A 26492-nucleotide genomic window follows, 5' to 3' on the forward strand; every position below is an offset into this window, starting at 1 on the left:
AATTTCTATTACTCTGTGCTGGACTCTTTCCAAACTGTCCACACCGTTCTTGAAGTATGAGGCTTAAAACTGGACACAGTGCTTCAGGTGAGAGCAATGCTGAATAGAATAAAAGAACCACTTCTTGATTTGTAAGTGACACTCCTGCTAATGCAACAAGAGCACACTGTTGGCTCAGATTCATCTTACGGTTCATTGCAACTCCCAGGTCCTCCTGTAGTACTGCAGCCTAGCCAGTCATTCCCAGTCTATATTTCTGCATGCTTATGTTTTATCCCAAGTGCACTTGTCCTTGTTGAATCTCATTTTACTTATTGTGGACCATCCCTGCACTCCATCCAGATGATTTTGGATCCTGCCCTCAAAGTGTCTGCAGTTCACACAACTACAAATAGTTTTGTAGGAAAATTAATATACGTTATAGTAGGTGTTTGTCTTTTAGTATATGATTTGGGGGGGTTTTTGTTCAAAGATGGCAACCCTCCCCTTCCAAAAGGAGTATTTCCAGGAGGGAAGGGGAAGGACAGGGGCAAGAGGAAGGGCTTTGAGTGGCAAAGGTCAGGGAGTTAGGGGCAGAACTTCCAGTCCCAAGATGGTGACCAGGGGGTGGAGCACCTGTCAAGGGGTGGGGTTATCTTTGTGGTGCTTGACAGATCACCAAAACTCATTAAGTGACCCTCCAGCTGAAATAATTGCCTGCTCTGACTTAAGGCAACCTCATCAGAGCAGCTTTTGCCTCTGATGTTCTTTTCTTTTTAGTTCTACAGCTTGCATAGTGTTTTAAATTTGAGGTGTTTGTATATATCAAGAGCAAAATATCAGAGCTGAGAATTTTGCCTTTAACAGTTTGAAAAACATTAATGAGATATTAAACTATATTATTTATGTTAGATAACAAAATACTGATGTAGGTGGGGTAGAATAGTTTTACATCAGCGTTACTGCCAGAAAGGTCTCCTTGTAAGATAGTGGTCTTTTGGACTGAATTAGTCATCCATTTAATGCAGAGGCAGGCAATTATTTTGGGCAGAGGGTTGCTTACTGAGTTTTGGCAAGCCATCAAGGGCCACATGACAGGCAGCTAGGTGCAGATAAATATTAATTTTCTAAAATTTTTTTAGGGGCCCTGCGGACTGGATAGAATGGCCTTGCGAGCTGCATCTGGCTCGTGGGTCGCATTTTGCCCACCCTGATTTAATCATAGAATCAATGAGTCGTAAGGGACCTAGACAGATCATCTAGTCCAACCCCCTGCCATGGGCAGGAAGGAGCACTGGGGTGGCAGGGGTCATAAGAACTCAGCCAGGTGCCTATCCAGTCTCCTTTTGAAGATCTCCAGGGAAGGTGAGAGCACCACCTCTCTGGGAAGCCTATTCCAGGCTCTGGCCACCCTTACAGTGAAGTAGTTCTTCCTAATATCTAACCTAAACCTGTCCTCCCTCAGCTTGTGGCCATTGTTCCTGGTGACTGCAAGGGGGGTCCTGGTGAACAGACTTTCCCCGAGTCCCTGCTGGTGGCCCCTGATAAGGTTGTAGGCAGTCACTTGAGGAGACTGAAGAGATTGAAGTCCCTCAGCCTCTCCTCATAGGGCTGGCTACGGAGGCCCCCAACTGTAAGAGTGGGCTCCTCTGGACCCTCTCCAGGTTTTCCACATCCTTCTTGAAGTGTGGCGCCCAGAACTGGACACAGTACTCCAGCTGTGGCCTGACCAGCGCCGCATAGAGGGGGAGCAAGACCTCTCTGGACCTGTTAGTGATAACACAACAATTAGGTTTTGTAATAAGAGATTGAAATTATGTGGCTAAGTGACATTATACTCAAGGCCAGATTCATAAATTCAGGTAAATGACCAAGGTTTACATGACTGCCAGCAGTGACAGTGTGAGAGAGTTCCAAGGAGCTATATTTCAGTGACTGAGTAACAATATTTATCCAGGGTCTCAGATTTGTAACTCAGTGTAGTGTCACCTTTTGGAAAGACGATTCTGAGTTATGGATAGTTGTGCAGAATGTTGAACAAACTTACTACAAGTATTACTCAAAAAGGTATGGGTGAGCCCCAAACATGTTTTTAGAGTGATTTTTCTTTTAAGCTAAAATATATTTTAAGGACTTTAATTAATTTGCCTCAGTTCATTTCCCTAGTTTTGTATCTAATAGCAGGTCAAATAATATCTAGCCTTCCCTAAAATTCTTTCTTCCATTAATATTTATATTATGGTAGCCATGTCTGGAATCAGGCCTTGATATGCTGGAGCTTTACAAAGCTAGAAACAGACACAGTGTCTGTTTGCTGAATTTTCAGTTTAAAACATTTATGTGGAATACAGTTTTTCTTGGTACTTCCACATCCCTATATAATTTCTGTCGTCAGCTGCCATCCCTTAATTTCTTTGTTTGTTATAAAGTGTGTAAATTTTGTGTGCACGCTGTCAAGCCTCTATTTCCATTAAGTTACAGTAAGTGTCTCTGTCCAGGAATGTCAAAATTACATTTGCTTTCTCATTCATACTTAAAAATGCATATGAGAAGAGATCAGATATTATTCATTGAGCAAGAACCCTCATACTTTACACCTTCAACAAAAGAACTCAAGTTTTGTTTATTTTTTAAAAGTAGGACAGGACATTGAGTTTATTCCCCCTGATTCTTAAAAAGTTCAGTTTCCTTTAACTTTTTCCTATCGGGGCACCAAAGATGGGCAGAAAGAATACCAGTTCACTTTCTCCTCTGTAGAGCTGCAGCCCAGTGCGTGAGTGGCTGGCGGTGGGAGACAGTAAGGGCAGCATAGCCTCCTCCGTCCATTGATACTGGCACTGCTGGTGGTGCAGGGGTCCTGGTTTCAGGAGCAGTAACAAGTCTGCTGCCCTGCTCTGTTCCTCCTGCACTGGGCCCACCAACTGGGCTAGAGAGGTGATTCCTGCCCATGCCAGTCTGGCCAGGCTGCAGCCCCAGGGCGCACAGATCTGGGGTGCACGTGCCCCCTCATACCCCCACCCTGGCCCCACATACTGGGTGGCTGGAGTTTAGGGGTAGATGGGAGCAGGTCAGGGGTTAGGGGCACCAGCAGGGCTGGGGGGCTGTTTTCTACTTAAACTTTTTACTGTGTCAGGAGTGACTCTTGATGTTTACAAATTGGTCCTGGTACAAATACATTTGAGAACCACTGCTCTAATGGATGGTACTTTCCCTCTGCTTAGCAGTTTGCTACTAGAATCTGAGTCTGTGTTGTGGTATGTTCTGGGGTGGTGAAATCACTGATGTCCAGCTGGTTTTGTGCAGTTTTACTTCCGTTATTTTTATCTTGTATATGCATGCAAGCACTTCTAATAGTTCCCCAAGGTAGATTTTGTAACTTGCTTAGTGTTAAGCTTACTTCATATTTTTCCCTTAACATTCTTCATTTTCTCCTCTCTAGGCCTTCCTTATGTTTTAGCTTCACTGCTCATTACTCTTTCCTCCCTGGCAACCCATCACCTTATTTCAGCTGCTTCTTCCTTCTTCTCTTCTGCTGGTAATTCATTTTCAGCTTGGAAATTCTTAGAGCATAGATCTGCTGCATATATTGAATTTTTAATACAGTTTATTCTGTGTCTTACCTACTTCGTTTATGGTTTAAAGTGCTAACCAAATATCGAAAAGGATATTTTCAGTGAGGAAAGACAATTAATTGAAAGGGGTTTTTTACTTTTTAATGTGAACTGCAAAGTAAAAAAGGCAGAGAATCCTACCTTTACTTTCCCTTTTAATTTAAATGGTGACCTCAAAATGTATTTTTTTTTTTAATATTTTGCTATTTGTCTTTTATACTAAGAATAGTAGGTCCTGGCTGCTTATTTTTATTGAAGGTTTTTGCAAAGTTCCTGAGGCAGGGGTGGGGAATGGGAGTGCAGGGAAAAGGGAGGGGAGTAGATGGTGACATTGGGAAAATTAGATGACCCTGAGTTGCTGATCTTCCTTCCCTGCTTGCAGAGGTGGGGATTACTCACGTAAAAGACAGGTTAAAATGTTTTTAAAAACTGAGGTTAGCTTTGTATATCATAAACAAGAATATTTGAGAGGGTGAGAAATTATTACTTTGCAGTGCACCTTTTAAAAAAATAGCAGTTGTCTGAGAGACTTTATTACCTGATGCTTGTTTCTTCCTTTTGTGATTTCCTGACCATATACATATTGAAGAGTAATAGCAAGAGCTCTCATTCTAAAGGTTTTTACTTACAGACACTGTTCCTTATTGTGGTATGGCAGAACTAAGATTTGGGGCTCTTCTTTTCCAAAAAGTTTTAATTAGCCGCATTTTATTGCGTCTGTGCCCAACATCACATTTCTGGGCTGATTTGTTTTTCAGTTTTATGTTGAATTAACTGATAGTTTTGCAGTTGGCTTTTAGTTATTGTGAGAGTGCAGATGCCATGGCACTGGGCTCTGACTGCCTCCTTCCTCTCAGTGAATTGACTTATCATTCTTATTGTCTCTTTCTGCTTTTATATCTCTTATTAAATTGCATCAGAACTACTCAGCAGCTTTTGTTGCCAGCTTTCATTTGAGAATGGTATTATATTTTTCTGATGGGTGCCAGTAAATTCTAACATTTCAGCATGACTGAGTGTTTTGTTACAAAATACCATGTTTGGTCTAAGAGCTTTCCTCATGCAGAAGAATAAGTGGGTACAATGGGTTGCTACATCAAGTCTCGTCCTCATCCCATCCATCCCAGGCAAGGGCCAGGGACAAATGTGGTTTGCTCCCCTGAGCATTTAGAATTAGTTATTAGGAATCTTTCAGTTGTCTATGGACATTGCATCAGACCATCTGTGCAATGTCAGGGCCACATTGCTACAAAGGGAAAAAGAGCTGGGCAGGAAGGAAGCAGGTCCATGTTTAGTGTGAAGTTGAACATGCTCCTCACTCAGAATAGTATTTTAGCAATTTTTTATCTGACTTTCTGTGTGTAACATAACTCGTTTAACAGTGAAAAAAAGAGGAAATTAAAAAGGTATATAGAGCGCCCATAATTTTATAAAAACTAGCTTTATTTTAGGGACTGAAGCTGTAGTGAAGTTAAATGAAAAATAAAAAATCTTTTGCAAAAGAATGGCTCAATAATGATTTTGGGAACATAACACAGAGCTTACTGTAAGGCATCTTTACTTACTACACCAACAAACATTGTTACTGTTCAGTCAGGGAAGAAATTAGGCAACCTGATAATGTGGAATGGGTGAAAAATATCTTGTATACAATTCTTATGTTTGCTTTTAAAAATAAATTTACATATATCAGTTTAGCACAATGCACAAAACAGTACATCATACAAGCCTAACAGTTTATCAGAATTCATTTGAATTCTGTTACTTTGTAGAATAGTAGAACATTACATGATAAAATATACTTAAATCAGTAAAACTTCTCATAGGCCTAAGTAAGGAGAGGAGTATTTGGCCCTATTCTCCTTGTATAGTTATACTGTAATACTGAAATACCCTTAATTTTATAAGCATTACTAATATTTAAGGTCTTCAGAAAATTTAAGAGAATAAAATTAAGGGTAAAACATGTCCATCTGGCTTGCTTTTCTTTATCCGTACCACATCCTTAATGTTACATTCAATGCTATTCATCCTTTTTCAGATGTAATTGCATTAAATAAATTTAGGAAAGGATATACATCTGAAAAATATATTTAATATATTTTTGCCTGAGTGCTATGTCAAATGATCAAACTTCAGGATCAAGAAATACAGTTACAATATGCAGTAGATTTTAATCTTGTCTGAAGTAGCACTTTATTTATTAGATTCATGTGCTGTCCTCCTGACAAGAGGCTCAGGGTAGATTACAGTACATTTTTCTAAATTAAGAAGGCCTCTCAGTGACTGGTTTTATTAGTGATTAATACTTCTTCTTTTTTAAAGTTGCTACAAAACTATATAGCTTTGTATAACCCTTGATGGGCTAATTTGATTACCTGTGTTGAGGTCTTGATCCAGTGCTTTCTCTCTCCTCCACTGCCTCCTTTAGTTTTTTTTAGTTTATATTTTTAGGCTGGATTTGGAAGCTATCTTGCAGTTAATCTTGTACTTAAATGTTTTGCTGGCTCAGGTGGAAGTTAGTTTCTCCACTGCTGAAAAGACTCTTCCATTTTAACAGGAAGTATAAAAACAAATTAAAAAAGGAATTTAGGACCTCTTTCTTTTTAAAAAAAAAAAAAAGAGTACATTTTAAATTGGACACTCAGTTTTTTTTTAATGAGGTTTTTTTGTTTTGTTTTTTTACTGAAAACTGCTTATTTTTAACTTTAAATAATAAAAAGAATAAATATATGGAAAATGTGTGTTTTTCTTTAGAATAACAAAAACTCTAATAGATCAGTATGGCCCAAGTTGGAGGGAGAAGCTATCACCAATTCCAGTTGTCCCTGTTTCTGCTCAACAGCACAGATGGAATGGAACCTTTACTTCAGAGTCTAAGCAAAAGAGCGTCACAGATGTCAGTGGAGATAGACAGCTGCAGATCAACAGTATGTGTAACATATGCACATCTATCATTTCAAAAAGGAAAATTTAAATGTGAAAAGCAAGAAGCTTTGGGGGCTGGACCTGGGGGAGTGCTGTGGTGTGGTTGCACCTTTCCTTGGCTGTCTAGCACATGTCCACTGAGTGATCCACTGCCAAGATCTCTGGTCTCAGCTGCTGGTTGCATCCCCCATACCAGTAAGGTGCCCAACCCATGCCCTAGTTCCAATATCCTCAATCCACTCCTGGAAGCATCCCATTACTTTTCAGAATGTTAGCTGAAGAAAGTTAGCTGACCATAAATATTTCTGAAAAGAAGAATTAGATTTAATTTGCATGTGGACCCAGTGGTGCTCAGTGTTTGGGCCGGTCTGTGGTCTGGATTGGAACCTGCATCTCAGGATCAGACCTGCACACCCAGATCAGCTGCTGCTGTCTGACTCTGCATGCTGGGATTAGGGACCAGAAAGAACCCTGCGTTGCCTCCATCCCATCTAGCTTGCTTGGATCGGGGGCCCAGGACCTCCTGACATGTTCACCCAGCCCTGCAGGCTGGGATTAGGGCCACAGACCCAATGCCACCTCCAACAGGTTCCATGTGCCAGGGTCCTGTAGACAAATTTATATTTACAGTTACTTGTCTTTAAGTTATTCAAAATTGCTTTCTTTTCAATAATAAGTTGAAAAGTGTTGTTTGTTTAGGTATTTAATATGGCCTAGCTAGTATGGTGACAGGCACTTTGTTACATGTATGCTCAATCCACCTGTGTCAATGATAGCACTACAGGAGAATCGGGTTCCTCAGAAAACCTGTCATCCCTCCAGAGTGTTCAAGAGAGAGAAGGCTGAGGGCAGTGAATGTGTGGAGCTGGGGATCTGCACTCCCATTGCACCTTGCAGTATACCTATACTAGTGTATTGGGGAATATTTGCACTGTCAGATTCCTATTTGGTCCATTGGGTGAGACCAGGGAGAAAACTGTGACTTGAAGGAGTTACTCTATCTCTCTTGAGCTACCTTGGGGAAAATGTGTTGTTCTTAGGATAAATTATTAATTTGTGCATAATATATTGGTCTGTCTTTAAATAACATTTGGTCCTTTTGAAACCTAGGTGAAAAAACTGAAGAGAGGTTCAGAATCCTGAAGACTGAAGGGAATGAGTTAGTAAAAAAGGGTAAATATAATGAAGCTCTAATAAAGTACAATGAGTGCATGAAGTTGAACTCCCAGGAAAGTACTGTCTACACTAATAGGTAAGGAAGGAGCTGAAATCTCGGCCCCATTTTGTAAGTTTCCTAGATAGCAATGTTTGATTCTAAATCATGACTACTGATAATTTCATGCACTTTACTCACTTTTTTTTATATTACAGAAGATTGGATTTTCCAGTGTTTGAGTTGTGGTTCAAATAACTTCTTATTTTAATCCATAGTTATCTTTATTTTTTTAGGGACAGCATGTTTAAAGTGATTGAAAATGTTCTCCAAGGTCTCTATGTAAGAGACTGTAGTAACTGTTGTAATGAATTTGTAAAATGAAAATTTGTTGTATTTTGTTCCATTTTCCAAGAATATCAATGTCATGGTTGGATACCTTAAATCTCATATGTAGTAACATCGTGAGAATTATGGAAAAATTTCAAATATCTTTCAGAAAAGCTGTACATTTTTTAAAGATAAGTGGTCATAATCAGGGATCCTGGTTTTCCCTGATTAAAAAAAATCTAAAATTCTCTGATTAAAACACTAAAATCCATGACTAAAATGAAACAGCAGTTTGGAACCCTCCCAGTGCCTCAGTCACTATAATAAAAATGTATTCTAAATACCTATACATTTTAGTATTTGATTTTGCATTTTTTATCATGGAAAATCAGAGCTCCCCCTGCCCCCTTAGCCCCCTGGCCTTGTTGGTGCTCCTTGCCTGCCACTCACAGCCCAGTGCCCCCCCCAGCCCTGCTGGAAGTGACCCCTAGCTGACAGGGTTACTAGAGCTGGGTCTGCAGTCCCCTGTCCCCTGCAGTAGTGCCTGAGCCTCAGCTGCTACCCATAGGAAGTGGCAGCTGCTGAAGTGTAACGGAGCATGGAGCCCAGCTCCCTTTCCCCCATGGGCAGCACAGCCGACTGGAGCCTGTGGGGAGGGCAATGTGGGCTGCCTGCTGCGGGCTCAGGTGGGAGGTGGGGCTGGCTCTCTGTTGCCGTGCACACTACTGGGGGTAGAAACAGGTAGGACCCAAATCCCCCAGATCTGTGCACAGGGTGGGTAAAGGCTGCCTACTACAGGCTTGAGCTCCCCACCCTGCTGCCCTCCCCATGGGGCCTCCACAGCCTGGCAGGCAAGACCCAGTATGTCAGAGTAGAGTGAAGCTGGGTAGGGAAGTTCCTTGTCACTGTGAGCTCTGTGCTGCCTTGGCAAGGCACCCCCTGCCCACTCAAAGCAGTGAGGGGCACAACCCCAAACTGCCACCCCCACTGCTGCAGAGCGGGCAGGGGGCACCTTGCCAGGGTGATGGGCTCACAGCAGCAAGGAGCTTCCCCACCCGGCCCCACTCTGCCCTGCTGCACTGGGTCCTGCCCACAGGGCTGTGGAGGTCCTGGGGGAGGGCAGCAGGGCAGGGAGCCCTAGTCTGTAGTGGGCAGCCTGCACCCGCCCAATGCACAGATCTTGGAGGCATGGGTCCTCCCTGCCCCCTGGAAGTGCAGTCCCCACTCCCCTGCCTCCCGGACGAGCTGCCAGCGGCCCCATCCCACTCCCTGCTGGGACCCCACACACCACCCGGCTTGGCAGCAACCCCAGCTCCAGCCCTGCCCAACTCCCTCCCTGTGTGGCCCTCAATCTCCCTCTCTCCCTACCACCACCAGATTTACCTGCAGGAGCTACTCTCCAGGCTGCCTGGTAGCCATATGCACACACATGCATATGGCATCCCTTGCCTGACCACCCTCCTCCTGCTCCCCCCAGGTCCTTGCAGGTTGGAACTAAAGAGAGCTCTTTGCAAAACTGCAAAATTTGCATGTCTCTCTTGGGCAAAAAGGGAAATAAATACATGGGTTTTTTTCTGTTTTCCCATGGGAAATGGAAAACCTGGATCCCTGGTCATAATAATAAAATAGTGTTAATTTTTAAAGGACAGCTTTCAGCTGCAGTCATAATTCTTTTTCTTTCCACAGACTAAGAAGGTTTGAATAGGTCAATGGTAAGCTGGGAGACCCCCAGAAAATACTGTTGTGTGAGAAACAGCAGAAAACAATATTAATGAAATAGGAAGTGACACTACTCCGTTTTTCTTAGCTACCTTTGAAGGATTGCCCCATTTTGGCATTAAGCAGCTGACAGGGACCCTGATTCTGCAAACTTACCGCCCATGCTTTATTTTGACTTTTTGAGTGACTACATTGACTTTTTATTTTTCCCCCCTTGGAAACATTGCAGGAATTGGTCCTAAATAGAAACTATTAATGCATTGCTGTAATAAATTACACTCGGGTATTTTTGAAGAATTCCACAATATGTGTGTGTAGGGGGGAGGGGGAGCAGAGAATTGATTTGGAATAGAATCAAGCAATATAACTCAATGTTTTGAATCAGATACTGTCAGCAATTCAATACGTTACAATTCCCTTATCCTGCACTGTGTTTTGTTGTGTTATGGTAGAGCTCTTTGTCACCTGAAACTGTGTAAATACGAAGAGGCGAAACAGGATTGCGATCGTGTTCTTCAAATAGAAGATACTAATATTAAAGCCTTTTATAGGCGAGCTCTAGCATACAAAGGACTACAGGTAAGAATAAAGATTATGGCAGGTATTCTTACATCTTTTGAAATTTACTTATTTACCTCAAAGGCAATTCCATGATCGCCATTTATACGTAAATACAAGCAAGGGAGTAAGTGAATCCTTCACATTACACCAAAGTTCACACACTGCTGGCAAAATGTAAAACACTGTAACTAGTGTTCTGTCCAAATTAAAATCACCACCTGTCATCCTGGCATCATTTCTTTGATTACAGTTGTCAATTCCAGCTCAAAATAGCTAAAATAGATCTCTTCATCACACTCCCCCGTCTCGAAACCCTTTGTACTACTTTCTTTTTTATTTTTGGTGTGGAAAACATCATTTCCATCTTTCTTGACACTCACCCCGGTAAAGTTGGTGTCATAGTTGAGTTAGACTTATATATAGGTCCTTACATCCAGGCTACATCTAAGTCTACCAGATCTGTCTACATAATATCTCTGAGATGAGTCCTTTATTGGCCCAACCTCCATTTTGCTGGCATTGACAAATAGAGGGTTGCACACAGAATGTTGCTACAAAATCTTTCCTAGCGCATCAATTAGAGCATGTTACCTTTTGTGCCGCCCTTCACTGGCTCACTCCTCAGTTGCTTCAAACATAAATTCTTTGTCTTCGTTTTCAAAATTCTTTATAGTCTGTCTTCACCCTCTCATTCAGTGTAGAAAGGTTGATTCCCATCTTTGATCAGCCTGTGATTGCCAGCCTGTATCACTCATTAGATTTTTTTTTCAAACAACTACCCTCATGTTTTATGTTGCCTCACATGCTTGGGAGGAGCTCCTTGTAATCATCCCTCCAGGTGCTTGGTTACATGCCTTCAGATTGGCTCCATAAAACTCTCCTTTGAGACAATGCCTACAAAACAGCTTGAAGTGCTGATGCCAGTGACCGTTAGGCTGGCCAATAATGTCACTTTGTTCTTTGTGGTTTCATGTCTGTCTGTCTGCATCTCTCACCTCTTATCCTAGGGTCTGGACACATGCACATTTGGAGCTGTTTCAAAAAGGAAGGAGGAACTCCTCTCTTCAAAAAGGGGAGAACTTCTCCCTTTTTGGAAATGGATCCAAAAGTGTGTGTGTAAATACCCTAATGTCCAGAGCCCATACCTTCTTCTGAACTGTGCAGCAGCTGTTAGGTTCTAACAATTGTGTGTGGACAAGCTAGGAATGATACAAATGTAGCAAAAGAGCTCCAGTCTTACCATGCTTCATTCAGGGTTAAATTGGAGCAGGTTTGCTAATTTTGTAATGCTCTGGCTTGTCCACACATAATGGTTAAGATGTACCAGCTTCTGAATGCTCCTAATCATCTGCTCCCCTTTTGAAATGGCTCCAGATGTACATGTCCATACCTTCATGCCTTCACACTCAGACTGTAAGTTCTTTGGGGCCAGGACTGTCTGTTTGTACATTGCAGAATGGTGACCTTGTCCATGGCTGTTCTTTCTAGATGCTATGATAATACACATAATAACCAAAATAAAGTAAGAGCATGTGCTGTTGAGCATGAAAGGACTAGAAACCAAGTAATGCAGCAGACAAAGACACTCTAACCTTCATTTGCCCTCAACTTAGCTATGATTTCCAAATGTAAGTCTTAGTAAGAACCAGGCAGTTTTTGATGACAAGTCAGATTCCTTTACTTATTAAAAATACCTGAAAAACTGCTGCAGTTAAAAAAAAAAAGTTTAATTTTTCTGGAAAACCACTTTTGCTTTGTATCAAATATTTAAGCAGACTGTACTTGATAAACTCTAATCTCCTTATGCGTTATTGTTGTCAATAGAAATTAATATAGATGGTGAAACCAGAGTGATTCAGCCTGCCAAAAGGCAACCAGAGATTACAGAAAAAATTGTCTTTCCTGATTGTTTATTTAGCGGGAACATGTAAAGAGACTGAGAAATCAACTCTTCTACTTCCCTGTCTCTGCTTGAAATACTTTGATTGGTACATCCTACAATTGCATTGCCTTTTTCACAGGTCTGTTGCATTGGGTGTTCAGAATCATTCTGTGATTGATTGATACATCTAGGTGTGTCCCCTCATCTGCCAATTCAAGCTAATGAAACCTGAGCTTCTGTTAGAAATTCTCATTCTTTGGTTCAGTGGAAGTTGGGGCACCTAATACACCTAAATACTGTTTGAATCTGGTCCTGTTCAAGTGCATGACTGTGTGTGTACTGTACTATGTTATTTCATCTTTAATCCATTCTCTGACATAAGGGTGAATTGTGTCCAAGCAGTTTGAGCCACAATGTGTATATTTACATATATCACCTGTAAATATTTGGCTACAAAGTATTAGTTTAAAAGAACAAAAAACCTGTTCTCATGCCTTTTCTTTAGTAAAATTGTGTATCTTAAATCATAAGTAAAATTGTGCATCTTAAGTCTTGTTTAGACGATACTTATTGTTAGTGTTCCAGTTTTTTTTAAGTAATTGTAAAATTGACCATTGCAGTTCCAGCAAATTCTCTTATCTTACTCTTTGTTTCACCTTTTACTTTCAGAATTACCAAGCCAGTGTTGATGATCTTAGAAAAGTACTTTGCATAGATCCTAATGTTGCTGAAGCAAAGAAAGAACTAGAGGAAATAACCCAATTTCTTAACCCTAACCATAATGTCACAGCCAGCAGCCAACAAAAGCAAAGAAAGAAAATCAAAATTCATGAGGTATTTCCATTATTGTGAAAAGTTATCAGTAGGGGAGTCACACAGTAAATAAGATTAAAACTTAGATCTTGTTTTGTAATATTGATAGCTTTTTTAACTACATGTATTAATTTGTTTATTGTTTTAAAGGATACTAGTGTACTGAAATATTAAATGTGGTGTTTGATCCAAGGAGGTCTATAGTGCTTTGGGCAACATCCATAACTCCAGTAGAAGGAAACTATTTATCATTCTTGGACAAAACAGTTTACGGTGGAGGTAGCTGAGGACATTTACTGTTGAGTTTTCAGAATATGTCTCTCATCTGATCTGATAGGGCAACAAATGTTGCTTATAGAGAACCAACAGAGCCTATGCTATCCTGTTGCTGTGGCTGAGCCAGCAGAGGTATGCTGTCCAACAGGACCTCTGACTCTCCTTCCAGTGAAACTTAGCAATTTGATCAGAGAACAGAAGAAGCCCAAATATACATAAAGCTCTAGAGCATGTGTGCGCAAAGCTACAAAACCATCAGAGAGTGATAGTGTGCCTTAAGTTTTGATGTTGTAAAACAAGCAAGCAATGTAAGTGGGTGAAAACATCAGTTATGCTGAGTTTCTTGGCATCCACACAGGTCCTGTGTTCAACACTGAATCACTCAAAGAAGGGATTTCTCTGTAATTAGATGCTTAGGGTTGGTAACTGTGTCAGGGTTGGTAACTGTGTCAGTTCACAGATCTTTCTAGTTTTATTACAAGAAATATGGCTAGTGATCAATACAGTCCCATTAAGTGACATTAACATTTGGACCTGTAACTTCAAAAATGTATGAATTTTGTTAAAACTGGATCTGTAGATGGTAACATAATGGATGGATAATTCAGTCATGCAGGAATTCAAAGCCAAAGAGATGTTTAGTACTTTATATAACTGGCCATGAGTGAGAAGCTGTTTTTTTTATTTTACCAAGATGTAACACATCTGAGATCCAGAAACCTCCCTTAACAATAACAACAATTGGAGGCTCCTACAGGATTATAGAAAAAGAGAAAATAATAGCAGGGTAAGACCAGTGATATAACTCCACGTTATTGGAGTGCCTTGTATACTTACCTGAGCTAGTTTCTCAGCAGAGCTAATTAGCCTAATGGGGCTAGACTGCTTCTGATACCCATACTAATTAGTTCAGAACTAGCTCTGGGAATGTCTACATTCACTGCTACATGTAGATGTTTTAAGGTCCCTTGAAACTTTTTCAAAAAGGGTGATATTCAGTGTCAGGAGACTAACTGACTGTTGAGTGTTTATTAACCTAGTTCTGGGACTCTGTATTTTAAAGTAGAAGCTGGTCTTTTAGCAGGTGCTCACTAGGGATATGTCTACCGTGTAGCCACTGCATCACGAATCTCAGGACAGGCAGTAAAACCCACCAGAGAATCTGAGTAAATACTGAGGCAGTTGCACTGTGCTGAGGTGCTTGCTGCCACAGCTGGTGTGCTGCCAGTACTAAAGTTAACTTTGGGTACATCTACCTCACACTGCAGTCACAGCAGTGAATCCAGCACAGTCCTACCTTGTGCAGACACACAAAATAGTTTAACTGTTCCAGAATATCACCCATTAGGTACTGGTTCAAAGTTGTGTGAAATGTTGTGGTTCCAATACCTGGGTGAGCATCAGAGTGAGTGTCCAGCTCAGCAGTCATGACAGTGGGCAAGTGGAGAGGGATGCTTTCACCTGTGCTTTGGGGAGACATCCAGTAAGTGGGTGACCTGTGGCTGGGGATGTTTTCACTTTGCTTCTTACCACTGTCTCCTAAACATCAGTTCAAGAAGCTTCAGTAAGCAGCAAATGACTGAAGTCTGCAATGTGCTTATCTAACTGAGCGGCAGGTTTGCCAACCCAAGAATTTCTTGTTTTCACTAACAGTCTGCAAACCTTTTCCTGACAGTCAGACTTTTTTTTACTGACGTATGTTTTACCTAATGCAAATGCAACCTTCTGCCTTAAGTGGCAGTGACATGGCAGGATTCAAATGTGGGGTTTAACACCCACCAGAATAAAAACAAGTTTGCTGCTTGACTGCAGCAGTTGTTTTATACCATGCTTCTCCCATGCCAGGGGTTCCCTACTCACCCCCAAATGGACCCAAGGCAGTGCTGCCCCTACCCCAACTCACTCCACAGCCTTACCTCCACCGATCCTACACCTTGTCCAAGCATGGACCCCTGTCTTCCCCTCTCAGCCTGTAGCTCTGTCCCAGCTGCATTGTCCTCCTCCCTGTACGCTTGAGGCAAGCAGCTGTTAAAGCCAGGGGACAGCCAAAGGGACAGAGTGGCAGCACATGTCTGGGCAGGGGGAAGAGGGCTATACAAACTCCAGTGAACCACAGAGCCCTGACAAGAGCTCCCTGCAGGGTTCTGAGCTCTCATTCAGACACTGCTTGGTGCTGCTGTGCTCCTTCTGTCCATCAAGCTCATCATTATTTAGTTTTTATGGACAGCTCCATTTTTTACAGACTTTATAGACAAGCATTTTTGCCTTATTTTTTTTATGGGCTGCCCATAAGTTTGTAGTCAGTTGGCAACCCTGCCATTGGGGGAAATGCTTGGAGTTGTATCTGCATTTGAAGTGTGTTTTATGATTCTTAGGGTCTGATGGGCTGTGCTTGAGTAAGTGGTGAGAACACAGCTGGTGGTTAGAAAGATAACACTGATTGAACAAGCGGTGCAAGTGAGCTCGTTGATAAAAGTGCCAACAAAAGGGAAAAAATGGGGAGAGTACAGTTCTGCCACCAGAGGGGCAGTTGCAGCAGTATGTATGTGTGAGGGGTAGGGGGCAGGGAGGTGCAGTGCACTGTCAGATGCCTAAAGGACTGAGCAGATGTGTCACTGAATACTTGATATCTACACTAATACCAAACTGTTTCATGGTGAACTGGTTCAAAATAGTATTTGATTTTCCAAGTACACTTTTGAACTGTTCCAGTTTAAACCAGTTTAACAAGCTTGTATGTCTGTCTGCTTCAGTTATAAACTGCATTTAAACTGTTCTAAACTGTCCATGTCCTGTTATGTCATTAGTTATATGGTCAATTTTCTCTTGAAACCTTTCAGATCTCACCTTAGAAAAGGGAGGACAGGTGTAAGATGCATGTTGACACAGAGACAGTCTTTTAAGACACTTGACTATTAGGATATTACTTCTGCAAAGGGACCTGGGAGAAAGGAGGAGGACCATCATACTCTGAAAATCTTCCCTCTAGAAGAGGAAGTGATAACCACTATTTTAGTGGTATCTCTGCTTTATGTACTCTCATCTGGTTTATGAAACATGAGGTATTATATACATCAACATTTAAATGGTTTGTTGTTGTTTCCTTTTAAAGGTGACTGAGAGCAACAAACAGGAAAGCCAGGTCAGTACTTCAGAGGATGCTATGATTAATCACATACCTGTTGAAGGAGGAGCAGAAAAGTGTGTGCCATTGAAAAGGTCTGAAAAACTGCTCATTTCAGAACCATCTACTGCCTATGACTTCGGTCAGAGCATAAATGCTGTGAATGCCCGGAAGGATAAAGCAGCCTGTGCAGATCTTCTAATGATCATCAACCCCCCAAAATTGCCAATGCTGCTAAGTAACAAGCTAGATGGGGATACGTTTCTGATCTTTATCCAGGCACTGGAATGCTATATACTTGGGAAAGATCCTGGTCTTGTCTATCAGCACCTTTTCTATCTGAGTAAAGCAGAAAGGTTTAAGGTAAGAGCATATCTTCTGTTTAATTTCCCTTTGTAAAATAAAAGGGACGAAACTAAAAATTTGAAAAAAACTTAGTGGAACAGAAAGTATGTTGATTTCAGCATTTAACAGAAAACCAGTCCATGCAGACAACCACTCACCTGCACTGACTGTACCCATACTGGTTTCTTTTTTCAGGTGGTGCTGACCCTTCTTAGCAAAAATGAAAAAGAACAAGTTCAGCATCTGTTTGAATTGCTTTCAGAAAAGCATAATCATCAGTTTTCATCAGAAGACCTGGAGAGCCTTAAAAGGGTTTATGAACTTTAAACAGAACTTGATTTTACAATTTCTTCTCGCTCCATATGGCTGAGGTATGAATGGAGGTATGAACTGCAGATTTCCATGGGAAGAACTTGGTCTGTTACCTGAATTGTTCAACTGCTGTATTTTTTACAGTATGTGCACATCTAATGTTTGCTGCTCTTTTGTCTTGTAGTTGTATACATTTTAACCCCAGTTGAGTTCTAATGCATGTCTGTATTTAATAACATAGGTGATATTTGAGGATATGTTGATTTAATAAGAATGTATCAATTAAATGTATAAAAATATCTTAAGTCCTACAATAACTATCCAGCGTTTTAGCTATTCATTTATTATAAGGTAGATCATATTTTCTTGGGTAAAGGCAAGTTCTCAAAATAAATGGGTTATTAGGAATAATGTTGCTGAAATAAGTTTACAGAAGGTGTTAACTTTTTTCCCCCTGATATGTAAAGTAACTACTGTATTACATATTTGTTCTCATGGAATGTACAAAAACAGTTAAATATTTTTTGTGCAATACAATTTAAAAGCAAACATGAATAAAAATAGATTAGTTTGTTATGGAACTCTTCAAAGCAATTTAGCTATTAAATAAATTGTTATGTTTTTTTAAATGGAAAATGCATAATTAAGAGTTTTTAAATTATTAATGGCATAATTGTTTTAAGCAAGATTTCTGGGTGTTTGCACTGTTTTAGGAAGTGGCACTTGACAGTGACCAAATTCTTCACTGACCCCTTCAGTGGTTTGCTCACATGTAGTTCATTTTTGTTCAATTTATTTAGGAGCACATATGTTTGATTCATCTGAGACTTAAATGGTCTTTTAAAAGGTTGGTATACTAATAATCTGTTTTTAGTTGTGCTTGTGAAAACAAAACAAAATAGTTTCTTAAACCCATAGCGAGTTTTGCTTTATTTTGCACAGAACTGTATACATTTTCAGATTTGTAGGTAAAGAAACTGCTTTTTTCCCAAAATAATGTAGTTTTTCTTCTAATACAGTTTCTTTTTGAATTTGACCACGTTCCTTTCTTTGTTATATTACATATATACGTTATATTTGTCTTAGGCATATATTAATAGAAAATCAATGTATTTCTCTTCAGGGTATAATCTATGGATTCTCACTTCTGATTCCAAATTATTCAGACTTTAACTGAAACATAGCTAATAAGATTTGTCTTGTGACAAAGCTATCAAGAGTATGTCACTATCAGGAGTACTTAAAAGAAAGATAAATCAAGTTGCATAATTAACTTTTATCTCGGGAGTTTGTCATATGGTCAAACGACTGGTCCATCTACAGATATATCTGTTTGCTTGCAGTCAATGACACTGCACATCTGTCTAGCCTGTTACTAAGTCTTCAAGGTCATTTACTTTTTATGATGACAAGATGCCAATTTCTGTTTCTTCATTGTTTAAATATTTATGAAGTGCTGATCAAATACCATATGTATGCTTAATGGAACTGAGAAGTATTTTTACCTAATTCACACTTCTGAAATGTGGCTAATTAAAGAAAACCGAAGGGAAGTAGGGACAACGAAGACTGGGTTTTCATTAAATGAGATGTTTTCTAGTTCTCTGATACAAAGATAACCCTGACGTTTACACAATGTTGGAATACCTTATATTCCAACACATTTTTACAGCATATTTGTTCTGCATTATGCTAAGGGGCCAAATGACTGAATACTTTAAATGGAGATATGTAATTATAGGTAGTAAGTGGAAGGCTACATGAAGGTTTTGTTATGGTCATCCTGGCAAGTTACTTGCCGTTCTTATTTTCATTGTCTAAGTAAGTCATTGTTGCTTATGAAATCCTTCCAAAGCTTTTCCTGTGGTTTTCTTCTTTCAGTATGAGCAGTGAGCAGAAACTTTGTCTTGCACCAAACCACTAAACATGGAACCGTTGTATGGAACACAGGGGTTTTACGGTGCCTTTATCAACAAATGATTTCTCAGGATAAGTCACTTGCACAAGTAGATTCTGTGTTGGACTCAAGTCTGGAAAGAAGATCATTTTGTTGCTTTGTTGATATTTATTTCTTTATATGCATGGCGCACAGATTTTGCTCTGTAATCTTTCAAGTCTCTCTTAAAGAAGAAGGCCTATTGATTATCTTCACTATATCTAAAGGAACACTGTCAAGCTGCAACTTATGTGTATAAAATAAAACCTTTTCCTATCCTGCCTCATTTGATTTTAAAAATCTTAGCAATTTTAATAATGTAGTTGGCAACAAGTGTGCTGGGGCGGGAAGGGGAAAAGAATTTTGCATCATCCTTGAGACTATTTCCATTTATTGCAGTACCAGTGTCACACTCAAGCACTGCTAGTTCTAGGGGCATAAATACTACCATGAAAGGATGGCATAAGTTATCAAATCTCTATTATTTTTAAACTTTACGGAAGGCAATTGGGTTTACACAGAATCTGTATTTAGTTGCTTGCCATTATCTTTTCAGCCAGCAAAGTGTTTAGTTTTCAGCTTCATTTTTTTTAATCACTTGGCCTGAACATAAGCATATTTTTAAAGCTGCTGAGGTAGGGCAGAAAGGATCCACTCAAGGATACTGTGCCCTGTACAAAGAGAGAGAGACAGTTCCAGCCCCATTGGGTTTACAGTACAAAAGCCCCCAAAATAAGTTTAGGATAAGGTTATGATATACAAATAAATGATCGTCCTGGTTGGTGATTGGCCTAGTTTTATTAGCCAGACATGTTGAGGCTGAGGAAGGACTGCCAGGAATGTGGAAGTAAGGAAGAAGAAAGGGAAAATGGAGACTTCCATGTTGTTACTAGTCCAGGCACAGAGAGAGATCACAGCTGAGATAAGTCTGAGCCCCTGGCGCACATTCAACTAATGGTGCAATGGGATCTGTTTCTTGCTCCCAACAATCATGCCTCCTGCCATGCCACAAATGCATGGCAAGATGTGAAATTTGTGGACTGGGGACCAGACCCCAGCCACACTATTACTGCTTGTCAATGCAGAAGGATCATGACCTTGGGCTCCCCCTGCACTGACAACTAGAAATCTGGGTGCCTGGTGAACTGGTGCTGATTGAGAGTCCCAGCCTCCTGACCACACTGGGACTTTGTCCCAGAGCCCCACAATGCAGCTGGCATCAGGCAACAGGACAGGGACCCTGCCACACATTCAAATTATGGCATGATGGAAACCAGTCGCAAAATTATTACAGACTTTATACAGCTAATTTGTGTATCTTATTTCCTGTTTTTTTGCACCTTTAAATGTGTGTTTGTGTGTGGCTGGGTTACTATTTAAAACCTGATTAACGGGTTAATCACATCTTAGTGTAATGTCTGCTAGGGGCCTTGGGGATAGATTCAATAAAGGGCTTAGGGCTGCAGTGCCTCACTTGAGGCATCTGGCCCTCATACTGAAACCCAGAAGCTGGTAGTAGACCTCCTTTGATACCTTGGCAGTACAAGGCGGAATTGGAGCATGAGGAGTAGCAGCTCCATGACTTCTACCTGCGGTGTGGGGCTTCCTCTGCTGTGGCAAAGACTCCAAGGGGGATGGGGGGTGGAAGCTGGCATTTCCCATCATAGTCAGCCCCCAGGGCAGATGTCCCTGTGCCCTGTCCTACTTAAGCTACTGGGTGAGGTGACAAAAGCAAGGCAAGTGTCAGCAGGTATTAACTTACCTCAGGCTCCACAGCTGAAAGACAGCGAGTGGCCTACAATAAGACCTGATGATACTTCATTAATGACTATGATTTGGCGGGGTTGTTTCCAGCTCGATCTACAGGCTACATTTTCCTGTTACTAGTGTTCCCAGTACTGAAGCCACTTAGTGCCCAGCAGTGGAGGCTGTTCACAACAAAATTTAAACCTACAAAACCAACTACACAGTAGCTTTCAGACCTGCGAACAGTAGTAGTAGAACGTCTTGGTCCCAACTCCTACTGTGGACAAAGGGCTTGTCAGTGTGTTACTCCTGTTCTCTATTCCTGTTTTGATTCCCCTTGGTGTTCCTCTGAGCCTCAGCAGTTTCTTTCTTCCTAGTCCCTCACTGTCAGTTCCTTGTTCTCTGTCTGTTCGTCAGTTGCACTCAGCCAAGGTTGTCACTTTGTGTTAATGCTAAATGCCCTGTGGGAAACAGCTCCAACTTCAGTGAATAATAATAGCAGGAACTTGATGCAGTCCTTCTCCTCTCATGTGGGAATGGGGTAGAATCCACCTGTGTACTACTCTAGCAGTGGGTATGGTTCTATTTGTTTGCCATGTGACTGCAAAACCAAATGCATATTTGAAATGATTCGAGCCATATGATATGAAATATGTTTAAAGATAATAAAATCATGGACAAGTAGGAAAGATTCTGGAAGACACTGAGTCCAAGTCCCCTGCTCAAGGCAGGTTCATTCCTGTCCAGCCATCCTATTCAAATGTTGGTCTAATGATTAGACTCTAACCTATTCGTAAAAGCTCTAGAACCAACCCTCTTGCTCAACTGCAAGGTATCATGTCCTTTAACTTACCATAGGTATAACAGGGGTTGAGGGCACTGTGTCCGAAGAAAAGGGCAAGGGAATCCAAGTCTTCCTTCTTTGTGTGTGAGCAAACCAGGTAAGGGCCAGCTGCACTCACTGAGAGCCTGTTGTAAATGACCTGCAGTGCTGGCTTCCCAAGCAGCAGAGTAGGTATCCACTTCACACTGTATTACAGATTACTTGAGCTTTTTGAGAACGTCAGCAGGGTTCAAGAGCTGCAACTTGGCAATTTACAGATGTAGCCAGTTTGACCCTCTACCACTCACTGGTTGTGCCCCATGGGACTTGTTACATGCCCAGTGTCAATCATTCTCGCTTGTTATGCTCTGCTGTGGGTGACATCAAGCCTTTGAGAAGCAACTAGTCATAAACTTAAGAGTTCAAGGCATTTTCAAATGTTAATAGGGTTAAGTGAAACATTTGTACACCTAGAAGTAGAATGACTGGTCAGCCACAGGTTATTGCAGGTTGATGTGAATAGATGGAGACCTGACATGTTACAACAGTTAAAAAACAGAGTCAAGTCATGTGAAGATGTTTCTGTAGCAAGTGGTGGGGTAAAAGTGGCTGGGACTTTGGCGTCTTGTAAGTGTGGCCTTGCATATACTCTGCAAATTGAGACAAGGGGGATTGAAGTTGAACAAGCAGTGGAAGTCCAGGGGGGATGAGGTAGCATATGCTTAGTGGAAAGATGACCCTCACAGCTCTATGGAGCAGTGAAGGCCATCTCTGGGCAGGCTGGAACTCCACTGGCTGAAAAGTAAAGTTCAAGCCTTAAATGTCCTAGTGAAGTGTGTGAGGCTGGGCTCAGTCCGCTCATACTTCTTCCCTATGTGTGGGGCAAGGAGATAATGGCCAAACTGTTCCTGCCCCATGTGCGGTTTCTTCAGTTGCGAAGACAGTACTCCTTTGCTCTCAACCCCATGCGTGCACACAGCTCAGGATAGTTTCTAGGCCAAGCCCTTTTCAAGATGAATGACCCCCCCCCAAAAATGAGGAAAATGTTTGTATAGATGGAACAGATGCAGGGTCCATGGTGCTTGCCTGCTCTCTCTGTGCACCAGCATTCTTAAACTGATGGAGATGGATCAGCTACAATACTACAGAGCCACCAAGTACCTTTGAAAATAGACCATACTCTTGTGCTGGGAAGACATGTGACATGCAGAACATCAGGGCAAACAGCTTCCTTTAAGAAGCTGAAGGGAGACTTGGTTATAACAAATGCTGAGACCTGGAATCAGTTAGTTGAAACAACGTGCTTTTTCACTGTTTTGGTCATCTGGAACTTGATACATACCAATGTGAGTGTCTTTTGAGACTGCTGCAGGGAGAACAGGTATGCAGAAAAGTCCATTATCTATATAAGATTAAACTCTGTTGGTGCCCTCTTTCCCTGCCTCCTGCTTGCTAGTCCATGGGCTCTGTCACTGGTGCAAACCCAGGTGGGTTTGGGCAAGTCCTTCCAGGGTCCTAGAAAGGCTCCTGGCCACGTGTTTGATGTATCCCAATGCTGATTCCTCTGGCCTGGGCCACCTTGGTCTCAATGAACAACACAACAAGAACACTGCAGCATTAACAGCAAGTTTTATGTTGCGAACACAAGATGCTAAGCTAACTCCATGTTACCAGCTGGTCTACACAACAGGTGATGCCTGCCCAGACTGGGTAGGAGGGGTGGTGTCCTTCAGGCCACGTGCAGCTCTTCAGTGAGGTTGCACAGGCATCCATGTCCTACAGGATCGCATGTCAGGCCTCTGCCTAAAGCAAGGTTAAGCTGCTGTAGAATTTCTGCTGCTGCTGTTGCTTCTTCCCTATCCCAAGCATCTTTCCTGTAGTCAGATGGAAAAATGAATTGCTGTTACTGTTCATAAATAGGAACTTTACAAAACATCCTGCTCCCTAGTCCTGTTCAACTCTGAGACAGGCAGCAGTAACATGGCATCTGCTTTGGCACACTGTAATGCCAACTTGGAGCAGGAAGCCCAGTCAAGCCTCCCTTGTCCTGGCAGGGATGTGGCTGTTCATTTTCCTCAGGAAAATGATCCCAGGCCTTGCCCTCTGAATTCTACCATTTTTGCCTCACAGCAGCAGTCTCCTCATCCCCACAACGTGTGCTGTCCCAGCACTGTCTAGGCAAACTGAAGCAGCTTCCCTCCATTCTTGCCACAGCTGTTGTCTTGCTCCTCTTTCACAAACCTCTTCCAAGTAGGTCTCCCTCTATTTGCAACCTAGATTAATTTACTTTTTCCTTTACCTAGTTGGTTCTTAGCTTCTGCTCGTAATTCAAGCAATTATAGCTCCATAGTTTGCTGTCAAAAACTACACCCCTTAATGCTTGGCTCACTAGCTTTACAACAAAAAAAGCTTAGTGCTGCTTTGATAACAGAAGTTATCTTCAAAAAGTGCTTATATTAGAAAATAATTATTTAAAAATAGTTCATTAATCCATGTTAACTAAGATGTTATTTAAAGATAGCATTTATACACACCAGTCAGGTTACCTTGCTAAATAGCCATCTATTTATAGAGTCCAATTCATCCTCGTACATGGAATGAAAAATATACTACTTCAGGGAAAAAAATCAATTATAATGAAAAAGATTCACTTGTCACAAAATAAATCTCCTCAGAGGAGCAAAACTTTCCCAGGCTCTCTCACTACAGGAGGCTGCAATCGTTGCGCCAAGACTTAACAGCACCTCTTGCTCCAGTAGTTTATTTTCCATTGCCAGGATCTTTCCAGGTATTCTGATGCTTTTTTTTTTTTTTTGCTTATAGGAAATATTTTGAAATAATAGCACTGGAAAAATAAGAGTTCATGTAATACTTACAGTTAGCTACTTCCTGTATTGAGTAATTTGTATACTTTCAAGTGCAATATACAACAAGAAATACTCTATTTGTTGAGCAAGTATCAAGAATTCTTACACAAGGAGGAAAAGCTCTGTATAAGTGAATAAATCCTGTTACAGCAATAAAATCGCAAGTTAAGTTTTTTCATGGATGTAAAATAGTTAAAGCACCTTTGAATGTATCTTATGCTCCTTTCAATGAACATTCATAACTGAATTACATACAGTAATATTGAAAGACAGCATATGGTTCCATTTTGACTATCTCATTTCATCTAATATCCATGAAAGGGGTGCTGCAAATCAGCAAAATCAATTTTCTATTATTTCTAATTTTCTATTAAGAGCAAATTCCTCTTCAGTGGGCAGAAACTGGCTTTGTTTTACTATATGTGAAAGTTAGTGAATAATTCTGAAAAATACTGGACCTTGCTGATAGCAATCAAGAACACTAATCCTTTGAAGGCAAAGTAGTTATATTTGCTTTACCAGGATAAATTTTTATTTCCATTTTACAGATAGTGGAAGTTAAGGGGTCTCTCTCAGTCAGTGATAGAATCAATAAGAGAAATTGGTTTAACGCCCAGTCCTCAGTTCAGTAGTTACATTACATCACTACAGATATCTGGATACTTCATTGATGCCCCAAGCAAAGCTATATGTTGATTTTCAAATCAGGAGACAATGATGGATTACAGAAACTTTATTGCTGCTGTATGTAATGATAGACATAAAATTAATTCAAGAATAAATAAAAACCAAAACAGAGGTTTACATTCTTTGATACACAGAACAAGAAAATTCTGGCTCAAGATAATTGATTTAAGGAGTTACCTGTCTTGTAAGATTCCTTGCTTAATCATAAGTCAGCACCACTAACCCCTAGAACAAGATTCAGCAATACGTTTGCCTATGCAAAGACACAAGTCTGGGCAACTCAGAGATCAAAGTTTTAGCTATGGAAGTCTAGCCTTCTTTCCTCCCAGAGCATTAGTGAAGCTTTTGCACTTGAATTTATGACCATGACAGAGACCATCCTGACTGCTACATCCAAAATATGCACATTGCCATAAGCAGAAAGTACTGAAAGCTTTACTTCTACCAATACCTATCCCAGTTCAATAAATCTCAATCTTTTAGCAAATTCAGATGTTAGTATCACTATTCAGAATCCATGTACATTCATTTTTTAAAGTTCAAATCCCAAGCACAAAAGAACAGAAGAGGAATGAAAGTCACAGGAGAGAAGATACCAACCACTAGGAATTCTCTGCTGTCCCTCAAATTAAAGATAATTTAATTTGGCATAAAATATACAAGATTACATTTACTCCCAACCCAGTTGGTTAGTGACCACAGCACATGTAACAGCACCACTTGCTCTTATGATTTACTTTCACTGCCAGGATACTTCTGGAATGGAGGAGATGCATCATCCAGCAGAAGAATGATAGGAGGTGTCAACTCCTCACATCTTCATGGACCCTTTCTATGCTGACAGGCTTTGGACAAAACATCCAACTCAACGAGTTTATCTGTCAACACAAGTGTGTTGTTCTAACAGAGAAATCACTTTGAATGTCTGGAAGGAGTTTGTTTCAGGATGACAGAGAAAAACTAAGAAAATAATTCTAAAGAAAAAACAGGTGGGTTGCCTGGCTCACAATCCACTCCTGATACAATGGAACTTAAAAACAAAATGTGATCAAGTCACCACATATAAATATAAGGTTCCAGTCCTCTCAGCAAGCAGTTTATTTCCCTAACCAGGACAGTGGCAACCAGATTGCTGCTCTGGCTGTACTGAAGCAGGCAAGAGGATGGTCATTTTGAAATTTATGGAGGGGAAGGAGAAAGGTGGGTGGGGAAATTGTCTGCCTCTGCACTGCATCCTGCGAGGTGCCAGAAATCAGCAATTTCCATCACAGCCAGACCTTGCCAGACAGGCAAGAAGTGAAGGCAATGGCAGAGAACAGCACTCAGGACCTTGTAAGAAAGAGCTCTCAGTTAGCATCTACAATTTTGTAAGGCCACCAGTGCACTAAACAAGGGACAAC

At 40.9% G+C, this 26492-nt stretch overlaps 1 protein-coding gene across 2 annotated transcripts in view; it reads left to right on the forward strand.

Moving 5' to 3' along the window:
• The window catches only part of SPAG1 (sperm associated antigen 1), a 63863-nt gene extending 44608 nt beyond the window's left edge, over positions 1 to 19255 (forward strand). For both annotated transcript variants that reach the window (XM_019551272.1, XM_019551274.1), the window contains 6 exons: positions 6348 to 6520; positions 7629 to 7770; positions 10173 to 10299; positions 12833 to 12997; positions 16365 to 16739; positions 16917 to 19255. In XM_019551272.1, coding sequence (XP_019406817.1) covers positions 6348 to 6520; positions 7629 to 7770; positions 10173 to 10299; positions 12833 to 12997; positions 16365 to 16739; positions 16917 to 17048 — 1114 coding nt within the window. In that variant the 3' untranslated portion in view covers positions 17049 to 19255. The remainder of the gene's footprint in view (positions 1 to 6347; positions 6521 to 7628; positions 7771 to 10172; positions 10300 to 12832; positions 12998 to 16364; positions 16740 to 16916) is intronic.
• The last annotated feature ends 7237 nt before the right edge of the window (positions 19256 to 26492 follow it).

The sequence above is a fragment of the Crocodylus porosus genome, unplaced genomic scaffold (assembly GCF_001723895.1).
Source record: "Crocodylus porosus isolate Cpor-Errol unplaced genomic scaffold, CroPor_comp1, whole genome shotgun sequence".
NCBI lineage: Eukaryota > Metazoa > Chordata > Crocodylia > Crocodylidae > Crocodylus > Crocodylus porosus.